Source organism: Anoplolepis gracilipes, chromosome 7 (genome assembly GCF_047496725.1).
Source record: "Anoplolepis gracilipes chromosome 7, ASM4749672v1, whole genome shotgun sequence".
In the NCBI taxonomy this organism is placed as follows: domain Eukaryota; kingdom Metazoa; phylum Arthropoda; class Insecta; order Hymenoptera; family Formicidae; genus Anoplolepis; species Anoplolepis gracilipes.
Window position 1 is genome coordinate 8694297 of NC_132976.1, and position 19193 is coordinate 8713489.

General features: G+C 30.2%; 4 protein-coding genes and 1 long non-coding RNA gene across 7 annotated transcripts in view; 2 read left to right on the plus strand and 3 right to left on the minus strand.

The window, feature by feature from the left end:
- The window catches only part of LOC140667882 (protein Skeletor, isoforms B/C), a 71685-nt gene extending 71257 nt beyond the window's left edge, over positions 1–428 (minus strand). The window contains exon 1 of the mRNA XM_072896214.1: positions 353–428. The gene's annotated coding sequence lies outside the window, so the exon portion shown is untranslated. The remainder of the gene's footprint in view (positions 1–352) is intronic.
- A 3-nt stretch (positions 429–431) lies between these two features.
- On the plus strand, positions 432–2225 carry LOC140667891 (protein BCCIP homolog). The gene is made up of 3 exons (XM_072896231.1): positions 432–622; positions 1144–1401; positions 1507–2225. Exons 1-3 carry the CDS (start codon positions 512–514, stop codon positions 2047–2049), a joined length of 912 nt encoding a protein of 303 aa, XP_072752332.1. The 5' UTR covers positions 432–511; the 3' UTR covers positions 2050–2225.
- Positions 2226–2454: 229 nt separating this feature from the next.
- LOC140667883 (uncharacterized) lies at positions 2455–10792 on the minus strand. 2 transcript variants are annotated; one of them, XM_072896218.1, is made up of 10 exons: positions 10636–10792; positions 6501–6920; positions 4835–4948; positions 4654–4748; positions 4403–4556; positions 4106–4234; positions 3886–4031; positions 3118–3646; positions 2956–3014; positions 2455–2709 (listed from the first exon to the last, which is right to left on the minus strand). In XM_072896218.1, exons 2-10 carry the CDS (start codon positions 6913–6915, stop codon positions 2566–2568), a joined length of 1785 nt encoding a protein of 594 aa, XP_072752319.1. In that variant the 5' UTR covers positions 6916–6920; positions 10636–10792; the 3' UTR covers positions 2455–2565. The 2 variants fall into 2 exon arrangements, with proteins under 2 accessions (XP_072752319.1, XP_072752320.1); XM_072896219.1 differs by lacking the exon at positions 10636–10792 and adding an exon at positions 7419–7608.
- A 2170-nt stretch (positions 10793–12962) lies between these two features.
- Positions 12963–14312, minus strand: LOC140667896 (uncharacterized). The gene is made up of 3 exons (XR_012047081.1): positions 14224–14312; positions 13745–13897; positions 12963–13440 (listed from the first exon to the last, which is right to left on the minus strand). It is a non-coding gene; the product is annotated as an uncharacterized lncRNA (long non-coding RNA).
- Positions 14313–15597: 1285 nt separating this feature from the next.
- On the plus strand, positions 15598–19184 carry LOC140667574 (hexosaminidase D). 2 transcript variants are annotated; one of them, XM_072895649.1, is made up of 2 exons: positions 15598–16113; positions 16225–19184. In XM_072895649.1, the coding sequence occupies exons 1-2, from the start codon at positions 15957–15959 to the stop codon at positions 17691–17693; spliced, it is 1626 nt and encodes a 541-aa protein (XP_072751750.1). In that variant the 5' UTR covers positions 15598–15956; the 3' UTR covers positions 17694–19184. The 2 variants fall into 2 exon arrangements, with proteins under 2 accessions (XP_072751750.1, XP_072751749.1); XM_072895648.1 differs by having other exon boundaries at positions 15601–16137.
- The last annotated feature ends 9 nt before the right edge of the window (positions 19185–19193 follow it).

The following is a 19193-nucleotide window of genomic DNA, read 5'->3' on the forward strand; positions in this document are numbered from 1 at the left end:
AACATTAAAAATTTGTGTATTATTTATAAATTAATCATATATACATATATTGCAACAAATAGTAGAGGAGTCATACGCTTTTCCTATTTTGATAATCGTTCATATAAAATTATCTTTCATAGTTTCATGAAAGATTGTCATAGTAGTAAAAGCACTATTTGTAATATATGATTAGTTTCTAAATAATTTAACAATCTTTCGTAAAACTATCATCATCTCTTTCTCTCTGACAATCTTTTGTCTATATTTTCCATTTTTCAATACATTGTATATATATATATATATATATATATATATATATATATATCTTTAGAGTGGAAAAAATCGTTTCCATTTTCTCAATCATTCCTACCTGTTTTATTACACATTATCACGTGATTCAATGATATGAATCATCCTTGTGCACATACTGCGTACATGATACGTGATGGTGGGCGGTGGGCGATGGGCTTAGTTTAGTACGTATGATAGGTTAGTACGTGTGTCAGTAGTCGGTACGTTGTATGTCATAATGGCAGCTCCGGCGAAGAAACGTGAAATTCGACAAAAATTACGCGACGATGAAGAGGATCGCGTCTCTTCCAGCAGCGAGGACGAAGAATATGAAGTCACAGACGAGCAGGTAAGAAATAATCGTTTATATTGCACGATATATCACGATTCCGAATAAGCTAACCTCATTTTCGGACACGCGGTCGCTTTCCGCTGGAAGTTTACGTGATTGAAATTCAGTTCTTTGAGCTTAATTTTCCTAATCGATCTGATACAGTGCGAAAATAATAGATCGCAGAGTAATCTCTTGCATGAGGTTACACTTTAGATTGATTAAAATGAATGGTCGTCATTCGAAAAATTATATTACATATACTGCTTTAATAATATATATGTATTATAATATTCTTAATTAAGTACAAATAAAAGATGGACTCTGGGTAATATAGATCTTTTTCTGGAAAATTTTGCATAAAATCTGATACATGCACAATAATATTTATATTGTAAAAATATTACAAGCATAATTTTTATCAAAAATTATATTTTATAACAAATATATATATTTAAAACAGATTCTTTGACTACAGATTTTTAAGCGTTATATTTGCGAGCAATACAATTAAAGTAAAATGCTGTAATCAATTTTAGGGAATGGAGCTTCAATTGGATTTTGAGGGTCGTAATCCACAAGATTCAGATTTTCATGGAATCAAAACATTACTGCAACAACTTTTTCTTAAAGCCCATATTGACTTAGGTGGACTAACAGATTTGATAATCGCTCAGAATTTTGTAGGATCTGTTGTTAAACAGTCTGATGAGATAGATGACGAATCCGATGATGATGACAATGATGTTAATGATGTATTTGGTATTACAACTGTCATTAATGTTTCTAATAAGCCGGTGCGTATAAATGTTAATAATGATATTATATTGTGCTTTAAAGGAACAGCTCATTTTCAATCTCTGTTATGAATTATTTTTTTAACAAAAATTGATCTTTTCTAGAATGCTCCATGTGTACAACAGCTTAGGGATTTATTGAAACAATTAGCAGACGAACATGCGACAGATGCAGTTAATACTATGATAAAAAATGTATTGGAGAATGATACAGTGCAATTAGGTTTACTTATAAATGAAAGATTTGTCAACATTCCAGCTAAGATTTCAGTGCCACTCTTTGAAAATTTAATTTCTGAAGTGAAACGTGCCATTAATAGAAATATGATTTGTTTTAATTTTTCTTATTACATACTTATATGTAAACTATACAAGTCAGGAGATAAAAAAATTGAAAAAAAGTCAAAGAACAAGAATAAAAACACAGTCAGTGAACCATCGATATTGTGGAGTAATCCAGAAGAAGAGATTTTTGCAGAAAAAGCAACTGTTAGTTTCGAATTCTCTGTTGAAGAAGAAGCAGATAGTGGTTTATCTGGAAAATGGACTGAAACAGACACTGAAATGATACCTTATAGACGAGTTCTTCTTTTTGAAGCTTCTAAATTGCAATCTATAATTGACAAAATACAGAATCAATTTCCTTAACTGATTTTATAAATGATATTAATATCGATAAAATGGCTGATCCTAAAGTAAAACTTTATATTTGTAATAGAAAAATGTACTTTTCAATTAAATTTTCTTCGATACCTGTATATGACAAAATGTAATTGCAATGGTATGTGCACTAAGTTTGTTATAATATATCTTTTATATCTCTACAGTGCTTATACTATAAACTGTTTCTATGAATTTCGTCCTTTCACTTTTTTCTATTTTTATTTCTTTTATAAATTATACTTACAAAATATCCATCGATTTTATATCGAACTTCGTCTCATTTGTGATTGTTATTATAGTAATGTAAACATTATTTTTATAATTGAATAAATAGATTTCGTATCTATAAATTTGAGCAAGATTGATATAAAACACAAATGTACAAATGAAACAAGGATACATATCATATTGTAAAAAGATATTAACAATACATTTAGCTGATTTTGAGACTCAAACTTTTCTGGAATTACAGATTATTTTTACTTAAGCAAATATTCATCACTATGATGATGCGTCTGCAAATTTGAACGACTGCCTTATTGGCTTAGCTCTCCGTCTCATAGTACCAAGAATATTTAACATTTCAGAAACTGCTGGCGACGTATTTTCCGCTTGCCGTCTTTTCCGTTCTTCTTCTCTTTGTTTCTAAAATCAACATTTTATTCAAATATATGTATAACAAAGTCAATTGCAAATAATGTTATATTTTATTTAAAAAACATAAGATGTTCCAAAATATTTAACAGATATCAAAATTTAAAAAATATTTAAGTGTTTAACAAATTCTTTTTTATATTATACATTATAAATATATTTATAATGTATAATATATTATTATATAAATATATTCATGATGTTTTAGATATTTACATAATCTACTCCTATACTTACATCTGTATGCTTTAGCGTGAAACGCCCGCCTTTGATTTGATTGATAATATCGTCTATAGCTAAAAATATTTGATATATATCATATCTCGTGACTATATTGATAATTTTTATGTTCATAATAGAATAATTTTTGACTAACAAAATAATTAATTGCACAATTACCAGGTTGTTGTGTGACCGTAGGTGTTTTTTTCGGCGTAATGCCAAGCATATTCTCCATGTCGCTTACAGCCGAACGCTCCAAGATCATTTTTTCCCTAGTCAATAATTTTATCGATGACTGAGCAGTCATCGGTAGTGGTGGAGGAGGTGGAGGTAACGGTGGCGGAGGCGGTTTCGAGACTTTCTCCTCTAACTCGCTGACTTTCTGCTTTAAACACTGAACAACGTTCTCTAGCTCCTCCGTCGCTTTCTCGGCCCTTTCGGCTCTCTGAAGAACAACCTCTAACTCGGACTCTGCGAGCTTTAGTTTCTCCTCGACAATTTCAAATTCCACATTCGATTCTTTCTCTTCCAGTTTCTCCTGTAACATCTGTACTTGGGAAACATGATTCTGCCGTTCTTCTTCCAATAATCTCTTTAAAGATTCCACTTCTTGTAGAACGGCTAATAATCTTCCATTCGGATCATCTCCAACTTCGGCCATAAGAAGAGCGCTTTGGTGTGCTAAGACGTTTCGTTCTTTTTGGACCTAAAAAATCAAGCTAATCAGTATAATTTATAGAAATATTTATATTTTTTTAATATAATTTGACTTTCAAAATATTTTTTCTATAATTTTTTATAAACACGTACAATTTTAAAACAGGAAAATGATGAAAATTTTACTTTACGTGATAATATAAATAATATTACAAACACAATTTGTAAGTGAAATGTAATTATGTTGTACTAGCAAAATTAAATTGAAAATAATAATCAATGACCCACCTTTTCAGCTTCGATCTTTAAAATTTTCGCGTTTTCTCTCTCGCGATCATATTGAGTTTTTAAGGCTTGCACCTCTTCAGTCACCATTTTTGAAACTCTTTCCATATTTCCTTTGTGAACCTTCATTTCATTAATTTTCTCCTCTCCTGTAATAAAGACAAATTGGACGGCTTAGCATGTTTTATCTACATGTCACAAAATTATAGGATATATATTTTACCTTTTTGTCGGAGGACTCTTTCTTCTTCTAGCTGCGTGGTCAGCTGCGTCACCTGCTCCTGTGCTTCGAATTCTTGAAGTCGCGCTGAATGAAGTTCTGTCTGAAGCCGTGCTATCTCACCACTCAGGTCTGCAATTTAATGTTGGATTTAAGATCGATTATTTTATCAATTTTGAATAAATTTTTTATAGTGTTTGTGCATAAGTAAATTTATAAATTTTAAAACTTAAATCATAGCTTAATTGTGTTTTAATCTCACATCTTATATAGATATGCAACAAAACAAGTTGCACTGACCTTTTACCGTTTGTCTCAGTTCATCCAAATCCTCGAAACTCGTATCTACTTCGTCGGATAAGTCACAATCCAACGACTGCTCCGGATTATTATGTAGAAGTTTTTGCGCAATAATTTGGGATCTTCGTTTGAGCTCGCGGTTTTGTCGATACCACTAATAACAAAATTATTTTATAAGACGAATAATATTGTTAGTCTCTCGATTATTCTTGATGATACATTGATAAAAAGAGATTGTAACAGATTGTTACCTGAGAAGCTTGTTGCATAGCTTTGTGCATGGCATTCGTTTCCACGTCATATTGATGTTTTAATTGTTCGTATTCCTTACACACTGCTTCCGAAACTGTAAAAAATTGGGCAAGTGTTGACGGTAGTTTTATAAAAAAATTTGTTAAATTGTATGAGATGACTTCAAGATTGAATACACACCTGTTCGCAATTTTAGCAGCTTATGCTCCTTCTCTTGAACTTGCGATTGCAGCGTGCTATTTTCTCTCTGCAGTTGTTGATATTTTTTCTCCAAATCTATGTGGTCTTTACTGACTAATACAAAAACAGAAACAGACACAATGCAATTGTAAATTATTCTTTTAATATATACATTCTTTCATATATACATTTTTTATTTTTATTAAATGCAAACAGCTGTAAGTAAAGTTAATCAGTTAGCAATGATCAAGCCATCTGACAACCAGATTAGGGTCATATAAGAATATAGAACTGTTGAGATCGATGATGTCATTGCCCATTTCTAGAATTCATATTACGAGATCAAATATTATTTCATTCTTTAAAGAAATATTATTATATGTGTATAGTTATCATTTTGCAAATAAATTATAAGAGACAAGAAATTGTTTACTATATATGAGATGTGCGTATTTAAACTTACATTATTTTAATATTTCACAAAGTTTAATTAGTATATATTCTTTACCTATTGCTTATTTTTTTTGTTGACGCATTTCAAATATTATTTTTAAATATCCTTGATCAATCTCTGACGCATTGCGTTACATTATGCATGAATTGCTTATGAAGCACTTGTTGCTTAATTATCTGAGCTATATTCAACCGACTTTGGAAAAATTTTATAGCAGGACAACAATTTATTCTTTAATTCCTATTCTTTTCATATAAACTTGATCAAATGCTTCGCTGATTATTAATCAATCATTGCAATATAAACTGTTCCAAGAATACAAATTCTACGAATAGCGTGTATCAATAATGTTTTATCTACATCAATTTAAAATTCTGTCGTATAGACAGTGTGACTAATAGAACGTCATTGCCTTCGTTTTACATGCAGAAGTGTGTGAATCACAACATGATAATCAGCTATACAACATTCTGAGTCAATCAAACTATAATCTCTTTTGTGGTATACGCACTTTCCATTATTTATGAGTTTCTGTCAAGGAAAGTTTTGTAAAAAGATCGACGCCGAAACATCGGTCGATTTATCATACTGAGACGCTACAAAAGAAATCTTAAAAGAAACAAGAGAAATCATGTTTTTATCTCAAGTACAAACATTTATGAATCATTTAAGTCACTTTCTTCTTCTCAACGAATATAAGGATTTAGGAAAGTGTCTAATGTAAAATTATTTGATTATAATTTTTCTTCCGTATGATTTTTTTATAAATAGAAAATAGAAAAAATTATCAACAATATTGTTTGGCCTAAAAAATAATGCATAAAAAATCGGTATGTATTTGTCATCAAAACATTTTTCAATCATTGATCTAATATAAAATAGATAAATTTAAAATCCTATCCATCATCGTCGAATATTATTATTAATTGTAAGCCAAACTGTCCAACAAATGTCGTATTTGTTTATCTGTTTTTATCATACATAAATATCGGCCATTATTTTTTTTTTACCTTTCCCATTAGACTCAGTTGCTCAATAATATAAATATTAATTAACGAAAAGAAACACGAGCAAACATTTACTTTATCAGTTATTTCAAAATTTAAACTTTAGCAAAATTAGCCAAGCGATTATCTATAATGTATTCGTCCATGATATCATTAAATTATTAATTATTTGATTATTTATCGCATCATTTTGCTTAATAATTACCAGCTTCATTCTTTTGTAGCAAAACCTTTCGCCTTTTTTCCGAGTCCTCGTATTTATTCTTCCACTTGTTCTCGATAAAGTTGTTATCTCTGTTGAGTTTGAAGTCATTCGTCTTGTTTGCATACATCGTTTTCTCCTCCGAGTCTCGCATTTCGATGCTTGAAGTTGACAGTTGATTATTGTTGCGCGATCTCAGCTGTACGACAGAAGCCTCGAGCTTTTCGAAGGACGCTCTTTGAGCGGCTACGGATCCGCGACCGAGCCTCTCGAAGGATCCTCTGCGTTTTGGAGGACATCTTTCTTGGGCCTTGATCGCAGCTGATACTTTAGGCACTGGAATGTGAGAATGAATCACGCTCGAAGTCGTTCTCGGTGGCTCTGTGCTCAAGACGATGTTGAATTCCGTCTTATTCATGACAACTGTGGAAATAAATGTATTTGTTAAACCATTTGATATTAAGCTTTATCGCTGTTAACAACAATGAAGTGTAATGAGAGATGTTTCCTGGTTAAAATAATGTATTTTAAACCATCTTGTATCTTTTTCCAAATATTTATATGATAAATTTATATAAACGAAATGCTATATCCGATAATGGAAATATCCTTGTAAAAAGAATTTAATTTAATTTTAGAATTTAATTATATTAATTATCATATAATTATTAAAATTATAACTATTAAAAATAAAGAGACTTTCAACCAACATTATTGATTGAAAACTTTTTTTACTTGTGTAATCTCATTTGATATCATATATTTTTTCAAGTGACACACAAGACTCTATTACGGTATTAAATATCATGTGAAATGTAATATTTACTCTGATAAGTACATTTGATATATGTTTGAGAAATTATATGATGTTTGACAAATGTTATAAATACATACAAAATTCTAAAAACTATCTTTACGTACGTGTATATATATATGTATATAGTAACGGATTTCACAATTGATTTAATTAAATAATATTATTTAGTCCTTATCACAACAAATTTAGTGTCTCAGTATTCATGAAATCTAAATTAAAAGTAAAAATATTTTGATATGGCAGCTATTTTGAACTTGATTGCCAATGGCGAGACCAATATGTTTATTTTTAGAAATGTCCAATGTTATTAACCTTTAGCTACAACCGATGACAATATGTATTCGGATAGAGTCTTCTTATAAATCATCCAATGTAAAAATATTATTATTTACATTATTTAAAAATATTATTATTTACGTTATTTACATGTTGATTATATATATAATTTTGTGATTCAATAAAAAATCAATAATATTATTCATAATATATATATATATATATATATATATATATACATATTGCCATCAGTTGTTAGCTAAAGGTTAATAACATTGGACATTTTGAAAAATAAACATATTGGTCTCGCCGTTGGCAATCAAGTTCAAAATAGCTGCCATGTCAAAATATTCCTACTCTTAATTTAGATTTCACGAATACTGAGACACTAAATTTGTTCTGATAAGAATTAAATAATATTATTTAATTAAATCAATTGTATAATCCGTTACTTATTATTACAACAAAAAGAAAAACAAACATTATTTAGTAAATATTTACATTCTATTAACTGTTTTATTTTATAAAAATTTAATTAATCGAGAGAGTAAAATATTATAACATAGTTTATCAAAAATTATTAAATTTTGAGTAATTGTGATAATTTATCACAATTATTGATTTCCATATTAGAAGATATCTATATATTTGTTATTTTATATTATTTTACATATGAAAAGATAGAGAGATTAATTAAAAAATATTCTTATGGTAACATCCATTGTTCACGATCGTTCTTGCTGCAAAACATGAATTACCGGAACAAGAGGTTCTAAAATAGAATTCGTTCAAAAGTTTACTCGAGTTAGGTTTAGTCACACGTGCTGAGCTTCGCGGGAGCCTCCCCCGCGGGCCATTTAAAGTTAATTCGTCGGAATGTACGTCTGTGTCAGGACTCGTGCGGCTCGTCGATCGTTAAACTGACGTCGACGTTGGGTCGAATGTGTTTCGCCTGCTTTCCCTACCCGAAGATCCGCCAGGTGTTGCGATTGCTTCTTGATAATGTCGTGCATAATTACTGTTCTGGCTTTTGCTATATCAACGCCCCTATACTCTTACATTAGCTTTATCTCGTGAAAGTCTAACAAAAAATTCGCCTGCCCGAAGACGAGACAAAACACTTTTTAATAGAATAGGGACAACCCTCTGCATTAGAACGCTTAAAGAAGCCAATTAACTATTTCAGCGCTAATTAGCCTTTAAATATGGCAAAAAGGCGTCCCAGTGTCAAAATCGATACTTGAATAAACAGGAGCGTACTCTTAAAAAAAAAGACTTGTTTAGCTCAAAAAATTTAGAAATAAAATAATAAAAACATTAAAATTTAAAATAAAATGCAAACAAAAAAGAAACATATGTAAGAGTCATATTTAATTAATTATTAAAGTTAAGTAACTATTTGAATAAGAGATATCAATAATAATATATAACAAAGTAAAATACGGCTGCAAATTTCGTTTTTAATTCATTTTAAATTCATCATTATTTGATTGTATCAAACTTTAATTACTATTATTACACGAACAAGTGTTTTATAAACTTTACATTTATCAGAAAAGGTATAGAAATTCTTGTGGAGAGAAATTACTCGTTATGTAAATAAATATTCTATGTCTACAAAGGAAGAAAGTTTTGAAATAGCGTGATTATACACTGTTCTAATCGATTGGCTGACACTTGCAATTGTCTGTTTTTTTTTTTATTCGCTACAGTGTAACTAGCGTCATTGATCGTTGTGTCATATAGTACACTATGTAATTTTACGTGCATGCAGCATACATGCACAAGTATTGGCGCGAATCCAATATTAGTGCAAAGTAGCAGTAAGTAGCTAGTAAAGTGTCTGATAAAATACAATTGATAGACCACGGATTTCTTTTACACCTACATACTATATCGTACTGTACTACAAAAATGTAAGAAGTAATACTTTCAGATAAAGTATATCTCTACAGTGTGAATGACTCATAATGGGAGGAATGATAAGTTGAGAATATTTTGAAATGATGTGTTGCATGATTGCAAAACAATTAAAAAATAAATGAATGATAAATTGAAAAACACGTATAATTAGTTTATTGCTGTTAATATTAACAGTTTAAATCGTCAAATATCCTTTTAATAGCAGGTTTTCTGATCTGCTAATTGACAATTTGAAAATTATTAAGATTTTATTATATGATTGATATAATTTAGATATATAAAAGTCTGTCTTTTAAAGTACATTTAATCTTATTTTTTAATTCTTTCTTCATGGATTATAAATATGTCAAATTTTTACTTAATAAGATATCTTTGACATGAAATTAAGAACATTCATATATGTAGAAATAAATTCAACATGAAAAGTATTTTTATAATATTTCATGAATACCCACGTGATACAAAATCGAAACACGATTAAATTTACACTTAGGGAGTATGTAAATTTTATTTCCTTTTATATTTTATTTCTTTTATACCAATCACAGTCCTTCAACGACTATCAATTCACTCTCACTCACAAGAGTAATTTAAAACAAAGACTCAAGTGACTTTTAATTATTGATCACGACGTCGTATGCGCACTGCTGTATGTATAATGAACTTTGGAGTCAGATCGTACGTCAGATCAGAAAATACGAGAGGTCCTTTCACTTTTCCTCTTTTACATTAAAGAACGACGATTTGTTTCATTATACACTAGATCATTTAGAAAATCGACATTTAAGACATCTTGAATCAATTATGAAGCATTGAAACATTGAATTATATTTTTCGAATCGTGATTGAAAGTTTTAAACATAAGTAGTACCACTTTGACACGTTTATAACGTATTATTTTATATTTTATATTATATTATATTTTACAATTTGTTATGTATTATCTCTATTTTTTTACATTGATACAAGAAAGTAGCGTGTTGTATAAATTTAAAATGCAATTCTCCTAATTATATTCTGTTGTAAAATAAAAGTCGTGATTAATTTGTATCCAAATTAATGACTGACGCAAAGATAGCAGATATTTCTCTCTTACACAAATAATAAATAGGTTACACTCACATTTGTTCGATACACCACTAAGCGAGGATAAAATAATTAATTTGTCAATACGTTTGACACATTGAAACTCGTCGTGGTCCGAAACTCCGAAACACGTTGTCACTCGCGCGCGTTCGCAAGCATACTGACTCCCCACACGTCTCGTTGTAACATTACATTATCTTGCAGTCTCGCAGCACTGTGAAAGAGAGCTTCGGGAATACGAGAGCGTCGTTTCCTTAAAGTCAGCCGACCCCGGATGTGCGTGCACGCATACCTTCCGCAGAATGTGTAACGCGGTATAATTTTTGACATGTAACGTTGTTCGATGATGAAGATGAAGTTTATGCGATTCGGCTAACGTAATCAGAGAGAAAGAAAGAGAAAGAAAAATTAGTGCGCTAGAGTGCAATTGAGCAGTATATCAAATCTTATTGAAAAAAATCTATTTAGAGTATAACACTTCGAATATAAAAATTAAGAAAGAGATTATATACGCAAAGATTTGATAATGTAAAATGTAAATGCTACTAATATTTTTTATATCTTTCTCATACTTTTTAAAAAATTATTAAGTATCTCTTAAAAAAATAAATATAATACATACAGCACGAATTACACGGTATGCATCTTTTTTAAAAGTAAGACCGAATAACATATTTTCTTAGCAAAGTAATAAAAGTTCTTATTGACCGATGACCTTTGCAGTTGATTGAGTCATTCATTGATTAAGAGAAAGAATTTTTTGTTCGTCTTTTCTCATTTCAATGTAAGTAAAAACTTAAAAAAATCAGATAATTTTTTTCGAGTATATTTTCGACGCGTTTTTTAAAGGAATTTACGCAGTTAATCAGCAGCTGAGTACATAGAAAGTGACGCGTATAAAGTTACAAATAATGAATAAAAACTCATATATTTTTCAGCAGAATCGCTAAAAAATTTTACAAATCAAGGTCTAGAAAAAATATGAACGTTTTTGTTAAGCGAATGTCTTATAAAATGACAAAACTTACACCGATAATAAGCTAATTCAATCTAAATAATATTAGATAGGTATATAAAATTAAATTTTTTTATTACAAAATTATTTTAAAATAGCATTAATATTCAATATTAAATTTGTTAAACAAAAATGACAATTGTTAAGTCTATCAATAAATTATTTTTATCTTCTTTAAATGAGAATCTTTATGAAAATAAATTATCAAACTGTGAATTGTAACAATGAAATTTTAGAATAATAAATTCATTGAATGTTAAAAGTCTGTTACAATCTTTATTGTATACAGAACGCAACGATTACATATCACAATTTTATTTAAAAACATTCTTCTGACCATGTCACTTTCTTTCCAGAAGGTCGATCTTTTCAAATTCTATAAGAATTTTTATCTCGGCAACAAATGGCTTAATTGCGATAAAAATACAGATGCGACTCTTAAGCGACATATTGTAGATAACAAGATAACTTAGAAGAATTCTATGTAAGATAACGACAGACAGCAACTCTGCATGATGATAACAGTCTCATACAGTCCCATACAGTCTCGTGTACAGCTACATATATAGAATCGCGAAAGTATATGTGCTTAACATACTCTGTGTACGTTGAGTCATTATATATTTCTGAATAATCGTCCAACAATTCTTTGTCCCGTATAAGTCGTAACGGAAACGTATTGTTGTCATGGTTTCGCATTATCATAAAAAAGATGCAGATGATTATTATCGCATTATCATAAAGAAGATGCAGATAATTATTTATTAAGTATATTGTACATTATATATATATATATATATATATATATATATATATTCTCCACTATTTTCCCAAAAATTTATTTATTAAAAAAGTTCAAAGAAAAGTACAAGATATATAAAAAATTCTTATTATTTATTTGATCTTTCAAGACTTAATTTCAGTTTTGTGCATGAAATATATTGTAATCAAACTTTGACTTGCAGATTAGTAAGAAACTCGCTTCACATTAAAAATGATAAAAACATGATGTGCAAGCATTTAAATTTTCAGAACAAAGTGATGTGAGTCTCCGAGTCATGTTATATATCAGGTGAGCAATTCAATATTACAATGAGATGATAATTAACAAAATTGCGAGTATGCGTGTCAATGATATAATAATTAACGATTCGTTATGAATAATCAATTTTTCAGCTGAAAAGAAGAAAAAAGAAGAGTAAAAGGGAAAGAATCATATACCTATGTTATATGATAGAATACTATGCAACTACGCAGAAGAACGATTTATGTATATTACGTGTATATAAGGTCTATAGCAAAAAGTATAAACTTTCACGCAATTTTATCTTAGGATGCACTGGAGAAGATCAAGATAATATAGATTCGGTTTCTTTGATATTGAGTATTGATTTAATATTAAAAATTCTATGAGTAGTAGATCTTAACATCTAATGTCATTTACTCTTAATTAATTAATATGCAATTAAAGAAATAAAATATATACAAGTGCTTTTATGTAACAGTATATTTTTATATTAAAAAACTAACAAGAAAGCTTCGAAGAGGACCATGAAATTTTCCTCATGAAATTCTTTTCATCTTCAACAAAGAGTGTAGAAAAAATAACGCGTAGATTACTATACTATATTGCGTACGTATATCGGCGTACCTTTCACCTTGAATTACACTCTCGTCTGCAGTATCTCGAATTTGTGCGCATTGTACCATCATATTAAACAGTTTTATTGTCTAGAATCAGACTTCCCTGCTTCCCTTCGCAACCACAGACACGCATGACTCATGTTCATTAACCGTCTAACGGGTGTCCTAACGTTTCGTGGAAACTGATGAGTAAACTGGATTAAGATTACAGAAGGCAGAGTGTTTCAAGTTACATGGTTCGGTTTAGCGCGTAAATATATTCTTTACTAATATCAAAGAATACTTCAGGATATTATTATTTATTGTATATATTCTTATTTCTGACTTTATTTAATTTTGTCCCTTTTTTCCAAAAATTTAATTTTTACCCTTTCGAAAGAAATTTTAAATTATAATCGATAAATTAAGAGCAAAATAGTAATATTTTCCGACAAATTTTATTGTATCATTCAATGTTTTTAGACAATTTACTTTTACATTCCCTACCTTTGCACAATGATCAGATATGGTGCTATTACGTATATACCGCTACTTGCTCGACCGGAGATTCGATTTTTACGAAATGTTCCTCTCTCCTTCATCAATGATACAATGCATCACTTCCTGAGCATATTGCATGATGTAACCATTTTATGGTGGCTGAAATGAGGAAATGTACACTTATAATTTGCGATGTTTGAACGCTAATGCATTGTCATAATAATCGATCAACAATATTCTGTTTTTGCGCGCGCAATATATTTTTCTAATATACATTACATTTTTATTAATACATATATGTATATATTACCTAATTGTGACATAACGTGAATTATTTTTGCAATTTTAGGTCAATTTGAAAAATATGTATGTGGACTTTCAACAGAATAATTTTAACATAATTATTGTCATTATCAAGTGTCTAATGTAAATATATGTTATTTATCATTAAAAAATACAATTTACTTATATGACTTTATATTTACCGCAAAAGATTTCATGCATTATTTAAAAGAATCTATAATAATCCATGTAATTTAATATTTAATATATAAACACTTTGATTATATGATTTACCAATTCAGTTGTGACTTACAATTAGCGAGAAGCGAAACTCAACGAGTTGCAAAGTTTGGACAAATTCACGCATGCGCAGTAACGTCCAGTCTCATTAGCATACATACTTTGTGGAATAAAGACAATAATAAATACTCCTGGAAGATTTGTAGAGGGCGCTATGTAAGAAGCGGCTCTATGTTTCATCTAATAGGCATGGATCTGTCGAAGTTGGTCACATGATCGATGACGCGTTTCACGCATGCGCGCGAAAGTGAGATTATTACCGCCAAACCGCGATATTTTTGTTCGGTGTTCGGTGATGTCGCGTTATTTATTCGTACGCTTGTGCACGCATCCGGTGAATTTATATTTGATTAATATTCGCGTGACGGAAATGCATTGCGATAATGACACGCGAGCATGGACGGTCTATAGTGACAAGATCGTATTACCAACGATTGTGGGTTATTTTCGGTATTGTCGCTCGAAAGGATGTCCTTATTTCAGTAATTCAATCGAGTTAATAGCTCGTCAAAACTATTAATTATTCAATTATAAACGCATAATAAACGTACGTATTATCTTTCTTTAATTATAAATAAACTTGTCTTTCTTCTCTTTCGTATTTTTTCTAATCATATATATATACTTGTTCTTTTTTTATTTATAGAATAAAGAATCATATATATACTTGTTCTTTTTCTAATTATAGAATAAAGAAATGTGTAAACAATATGAATAAAGCTGCATCCAATCATCATTCGAAAAACTTGCAACGCACAAGGTAAAACAGAAATTACTAATAATATTTTCTTTTTATTTTTCTCAAAATGCAGTATATCAAGTTATATCACAAACAATAGCGATAATATTATTCTTGAGTTTTAGTTCAACCGTTAAACTTGATAAAAAAAATCTCAAATTTCTATTAATTTTATTATTAATTCACTATTACTAATTAATTAATTTCTATTATAAAGAAATATTTATCTTTGAAAAATCAGATAAAACTAATAAAAAATAACAATATAAACCTATAATAATTAATAAAACATCATATATATTTATTTGATCGTTTTATGCCTTTAATGTAATGTTTATCACATGTTTTAACATGCGATATAGGACTGAAATTTAATATTTATTACTGAAAATTTAAATTGTCGATTATGTTATCGCTCGACGTAGCGTAAAATGTAAGAATCAATATAATTATCGTGTGCTACGCTATCGTACGTACATACATCTCACGGATCAGCGAGAATGCATCTGCGTGCACAAAAAATAGCGTCCTGTCTCTCGGCGGCGCCGACAGACCGCGCGCGTAGTTTGTACTGCGCCTGTCAGAAGTGTCAGAAATCTCAAATCTCGACCATCATACAAGTCACTTTCCCTCTTCCATTCGACGAGACCGATTTAATAATTAATCCCTAATAGAGGCTTACTCTCGCGATTTATCCTGCATTATAAAAGGCAAAGAACAACTCTCATCCTTGCGAAGCGGGAATGCGAGCATATCGACGAGGAACGCGGAGTACGTTCCTCGCGTCTCTCGATAAGTGATCGCGTCTGTCTCACGTGAACGATGGACCGGACAACGCGATAAACTCGCGACGACTCGATCTTCCGGAGAGTGCAGAGCGAGGATTTTCCCGACGTCATGACGCGTCTACGAGGTCGAGCCTCGCTGATGGTCATCGTAACCATCAGCTTCATCTTATTGATTGTCATATATCACATACTGAGTAACGAGATTGATGAGATATCGTCAGGCAAGATTGGTGCAAGACTGAGAGCAGAGGATATGTATTCTCCAGGTGAACTCACGGACAACCCTGCCGGTAGGCAGCAAGTACAGATGATGGGAGATTTAAAAAATGATAGGAATAAACTGTTTAACGAATTAATTTACGATAAATCATTTGCAGATGGTAGTCCACTGTTCAAAGGCCACAAGATCGTTCATCTAGACCTGAAAGGTGCTCCCCCGAAGATGAGTTATTATAACTATCTGTTTCCTTTGCTGCGAAAGCTAGGAGCCACCGGTATACTTGTGGAGTACGAGGATATGTTTCCCTTTACTGATAGTATCGAGGACATTCATGCTGGCAATTCTTATTCCAGAAAAGATATCGTACAAATTCAAAATATAGCCAAGAATAATCAACTAATTGTTATACCGTTGATACAAACTTTTGGTCATATGGAATTTGTTCTCAAATTAGATAAGTATAAAGACTTCAGGGAAGTTCCACATTATCCGCAAGTCTTGTGCCCTACGTATAATAAAACGCTTCTATTGATATATGAAATGATAAACCAAGTTGTATCTGCACATCCAGCATCGAAATATCTGCACATAGGTGCGGATGAAGTTTATCAGATAGGAGAATGCTCAAGATGTTTAGATGTTATGTCTAAAAAGCAATGGGGCAAACGACAGCTCTTTCTGGATCATGTCTCCACAGTAGTCAAATATATTAAGGAAAAATATCCAGAACTGACTGTACTTATGTGGGACGATGAATTTCGTGATATATCACCACAAGAAATCATTGATAGAGGTTTACACTTGACAGTAGAACCAGTTATTTGGAAGTACACTACTGATCCTGCTACGACATTAACTGATCAACTGTGGGAAAGTTATGCTGCGGTATGGAAGCAAGTCTGGGTTGCAACTGCATTCAAAGGAGCCACTTCACCAGACAGATATTACACAGACATTTCGTATCACATAGGGAATCATCAAGGTTGGTTAGAAATTATTCATAGATACTCAAATCAAATTACATTTAAAGGTGTCATGTTAACTGGATGGCAGAGATACGATCACTTTAGTGTTCTTTGTGAATTGCTGCCAGTGGGCTTACCATCTCTCGCTATTAATTTAGCTGTACTACAAGCATCGGATCTAAACGGTTTCCCTGTAGAATTACCTAGTCATATATCTGAAATTTTGCAATGCGACGGTGTGATTTCATTGAGCATACCAGAACCGCAGTATGGCTGGACCAAATGCAGTTTTCATGGAATGTCGGTATATGCAGCTATTTTACGTCTTTATTCTTTAACACAAGAAGTAATGAAAATGGAACAGGATAATACCTACAAGGGATGGTTAAAACCATACAATATTAAATATTCTTTTGCAAATCCTAGTTATGTTGAACGTGCAGTCACTGATTTGGACAGGCATAAAATGGAAATAATGTATATTGAGAAAGAAATGCGTACAGCCATGGAAGATATTTATGACAATTATACAATACAAGAGTGGCTAGAAACATACACTGCACCTTTAAACGAAAAACTTAATCAATTGTGGGAGGCGAAGGAGAAACTTTTAGAAAGAAATACATGGCCAAGAAGACCTCTCACAAAATCTGACTTATAGTGAAAAACATAGTTTCATTGGACAAGTAGGTAAATATTCATCATGTTCTTTGTGGTATGTGGTAAGAGACTGAGAATTTTATTAAAACAATAAGAGAAAAAGAACACGAAAAATTTCTTAGTAATTAATCTTTAAAAATGGCGTGGATAATCAGTGAAATATAAAAGTTTCAAACTCGTAATTTTACATCTTGAACAATCGTTGTACAGAGTATGTGATAACTAATTTGATATAAAGAAGGAATCAAATCATATTAAATGCACCGTCCGTAAATTAATAGATATTATTCATCTTGATAGAAATTATTTCATTATTTAGTAGAACTAATAATAAATATTCCTAATGTAGATCACCAGAGTTTTACAATTTTAAAATGCTTTCAAAGAAATATATATAATTGTTCTTTCTCTTTGACTTTCCAAAAAGTCTGATATGTAATGTAAAATTGGTCTGGACAATTTAAGATAGACGGTGTGTAGATAGAAAGAGAAATAGATAGTATTGATAAATATTATAAAATATTGATAAATATGTATTAAATGATATATAATTTTCACATTAGAATTATAATATGCTAATTTATTGACAATTTATTAAAAGTGTTATTTAGATAAATATTGTATTTCAAATTATTGTATTTTAAGAGATTTTAAATTAATATTGTTATTATATACGTAACATATAACAAGCTACCCTTTCCAGTCATGTATGTACGCACAGATTGCTCTTTCTTCGTTTTATGTCTTCTACTTAAGCATGACTGCTACAAACAATATAGTCTATAGTGTCAGTGATTACTAAGCGAACAACATATGTGTAATCTATAGTGTCAGGTTTTATTGTATTTTATTATAATATATATTCTTCGAAAAGATATTGGCAATAAATTAAATAAATTAAGTTAATATATTGATTCAAATGTATTAGCACAGTAGCTGCAATTTTAATATAAGCAGGAAATTGTGCCATAAGCAGATAATTGTTATGCTAATCAGATAAATTCTTGAAAGATAAAATTATTAACTTAAATCGAAGGCTTTCTAGCAGAGAAGTAAAGGGAGGAGAATGTTCTCAATTGGAAAATAAATATTGGTAAACCATATTGGAACCAGTAATATAAAAAAAACTCAAATATCTTGTATAATGATATTTGTAAAATATAAAAGGAACAAAGAGAGAATATATTGGAGAGTATATTGTTTTTTTATATTCTTCCAAAGTATTACTTAGAAAAATAATACTTATTGTTAGTAAAGTATTATTTAGAAAAGTAACTATTGCAAATTTTTATTTCTACCTTACAGCTTTTTTTTATATCAAGGTTTTAAATGCGCCTCTTGTTACAACTTTTTGATGAACGCATCTTATATGGGATAATATATTTAACAAATCTTTCTGGCAATTTGAGATTCTTCTGCAAATTTTTAATATATATACACGTCTCTTTATATTATATTATATTATATGCGCTTTATTATTATTTAGTAATAATTATTATCA

Coding starts and splice junctions, on each gene's coding strand:
- LOC140667891 (XM_072896231.1), top strand. CDS start 512: ATGGCAGCTCCGGCGAAGAAACGTGAAATTCGACAAAAATTACGCGAC. Junction 623..1,143: donor ATGAAGTCACAGACGAGCAG/GTAAGAAATAAT, acceptor AATCAATTTTAG/GGAATGGAGCTTCAATTGGA. Junction 1,402..1,506: donor TTAATGTTTCTAATAAGCCG/GTGCGTATAAAT, acceptor GATCTTTTCTAG/AATGCTCCATGTGTACAACA.
- LOC140667883 (XM_072896218.1), bottom strand. CDS start 6,915: ATGAATAAGACGGAATTCAACATCGTCTTGAGCACAGAGCCACCGAGA. Junction 4,749..4,834: donor GCTGCTAAAATTGCGAACAG/GTGTGTATTCAA, acceptor AATTTTTTACAG/TTTCGGAAGCAGTGTGTAAG. Junction 3,647..3,885: donor TAAAGATCGAAGCTGAAAAG/GTGGGTCATTGA, acceptor TTGATTTTTTAG/GTCCAAAAAGAACGAAACGT.
- LOC140667574 (XM_072895648.1), top strand. CDS start 15,957: ATGACGCGTCTACGAGGTCGAGCCTCGCTGATGGTCATCGTAACCATC. Junction 16,138..16,224: donor ACTCACGGACAACCCTGCCG/GTAGGCAGCAAG, acceptor AATCATTTGCAG/ATGGTAGTCCACTGTTCAAA.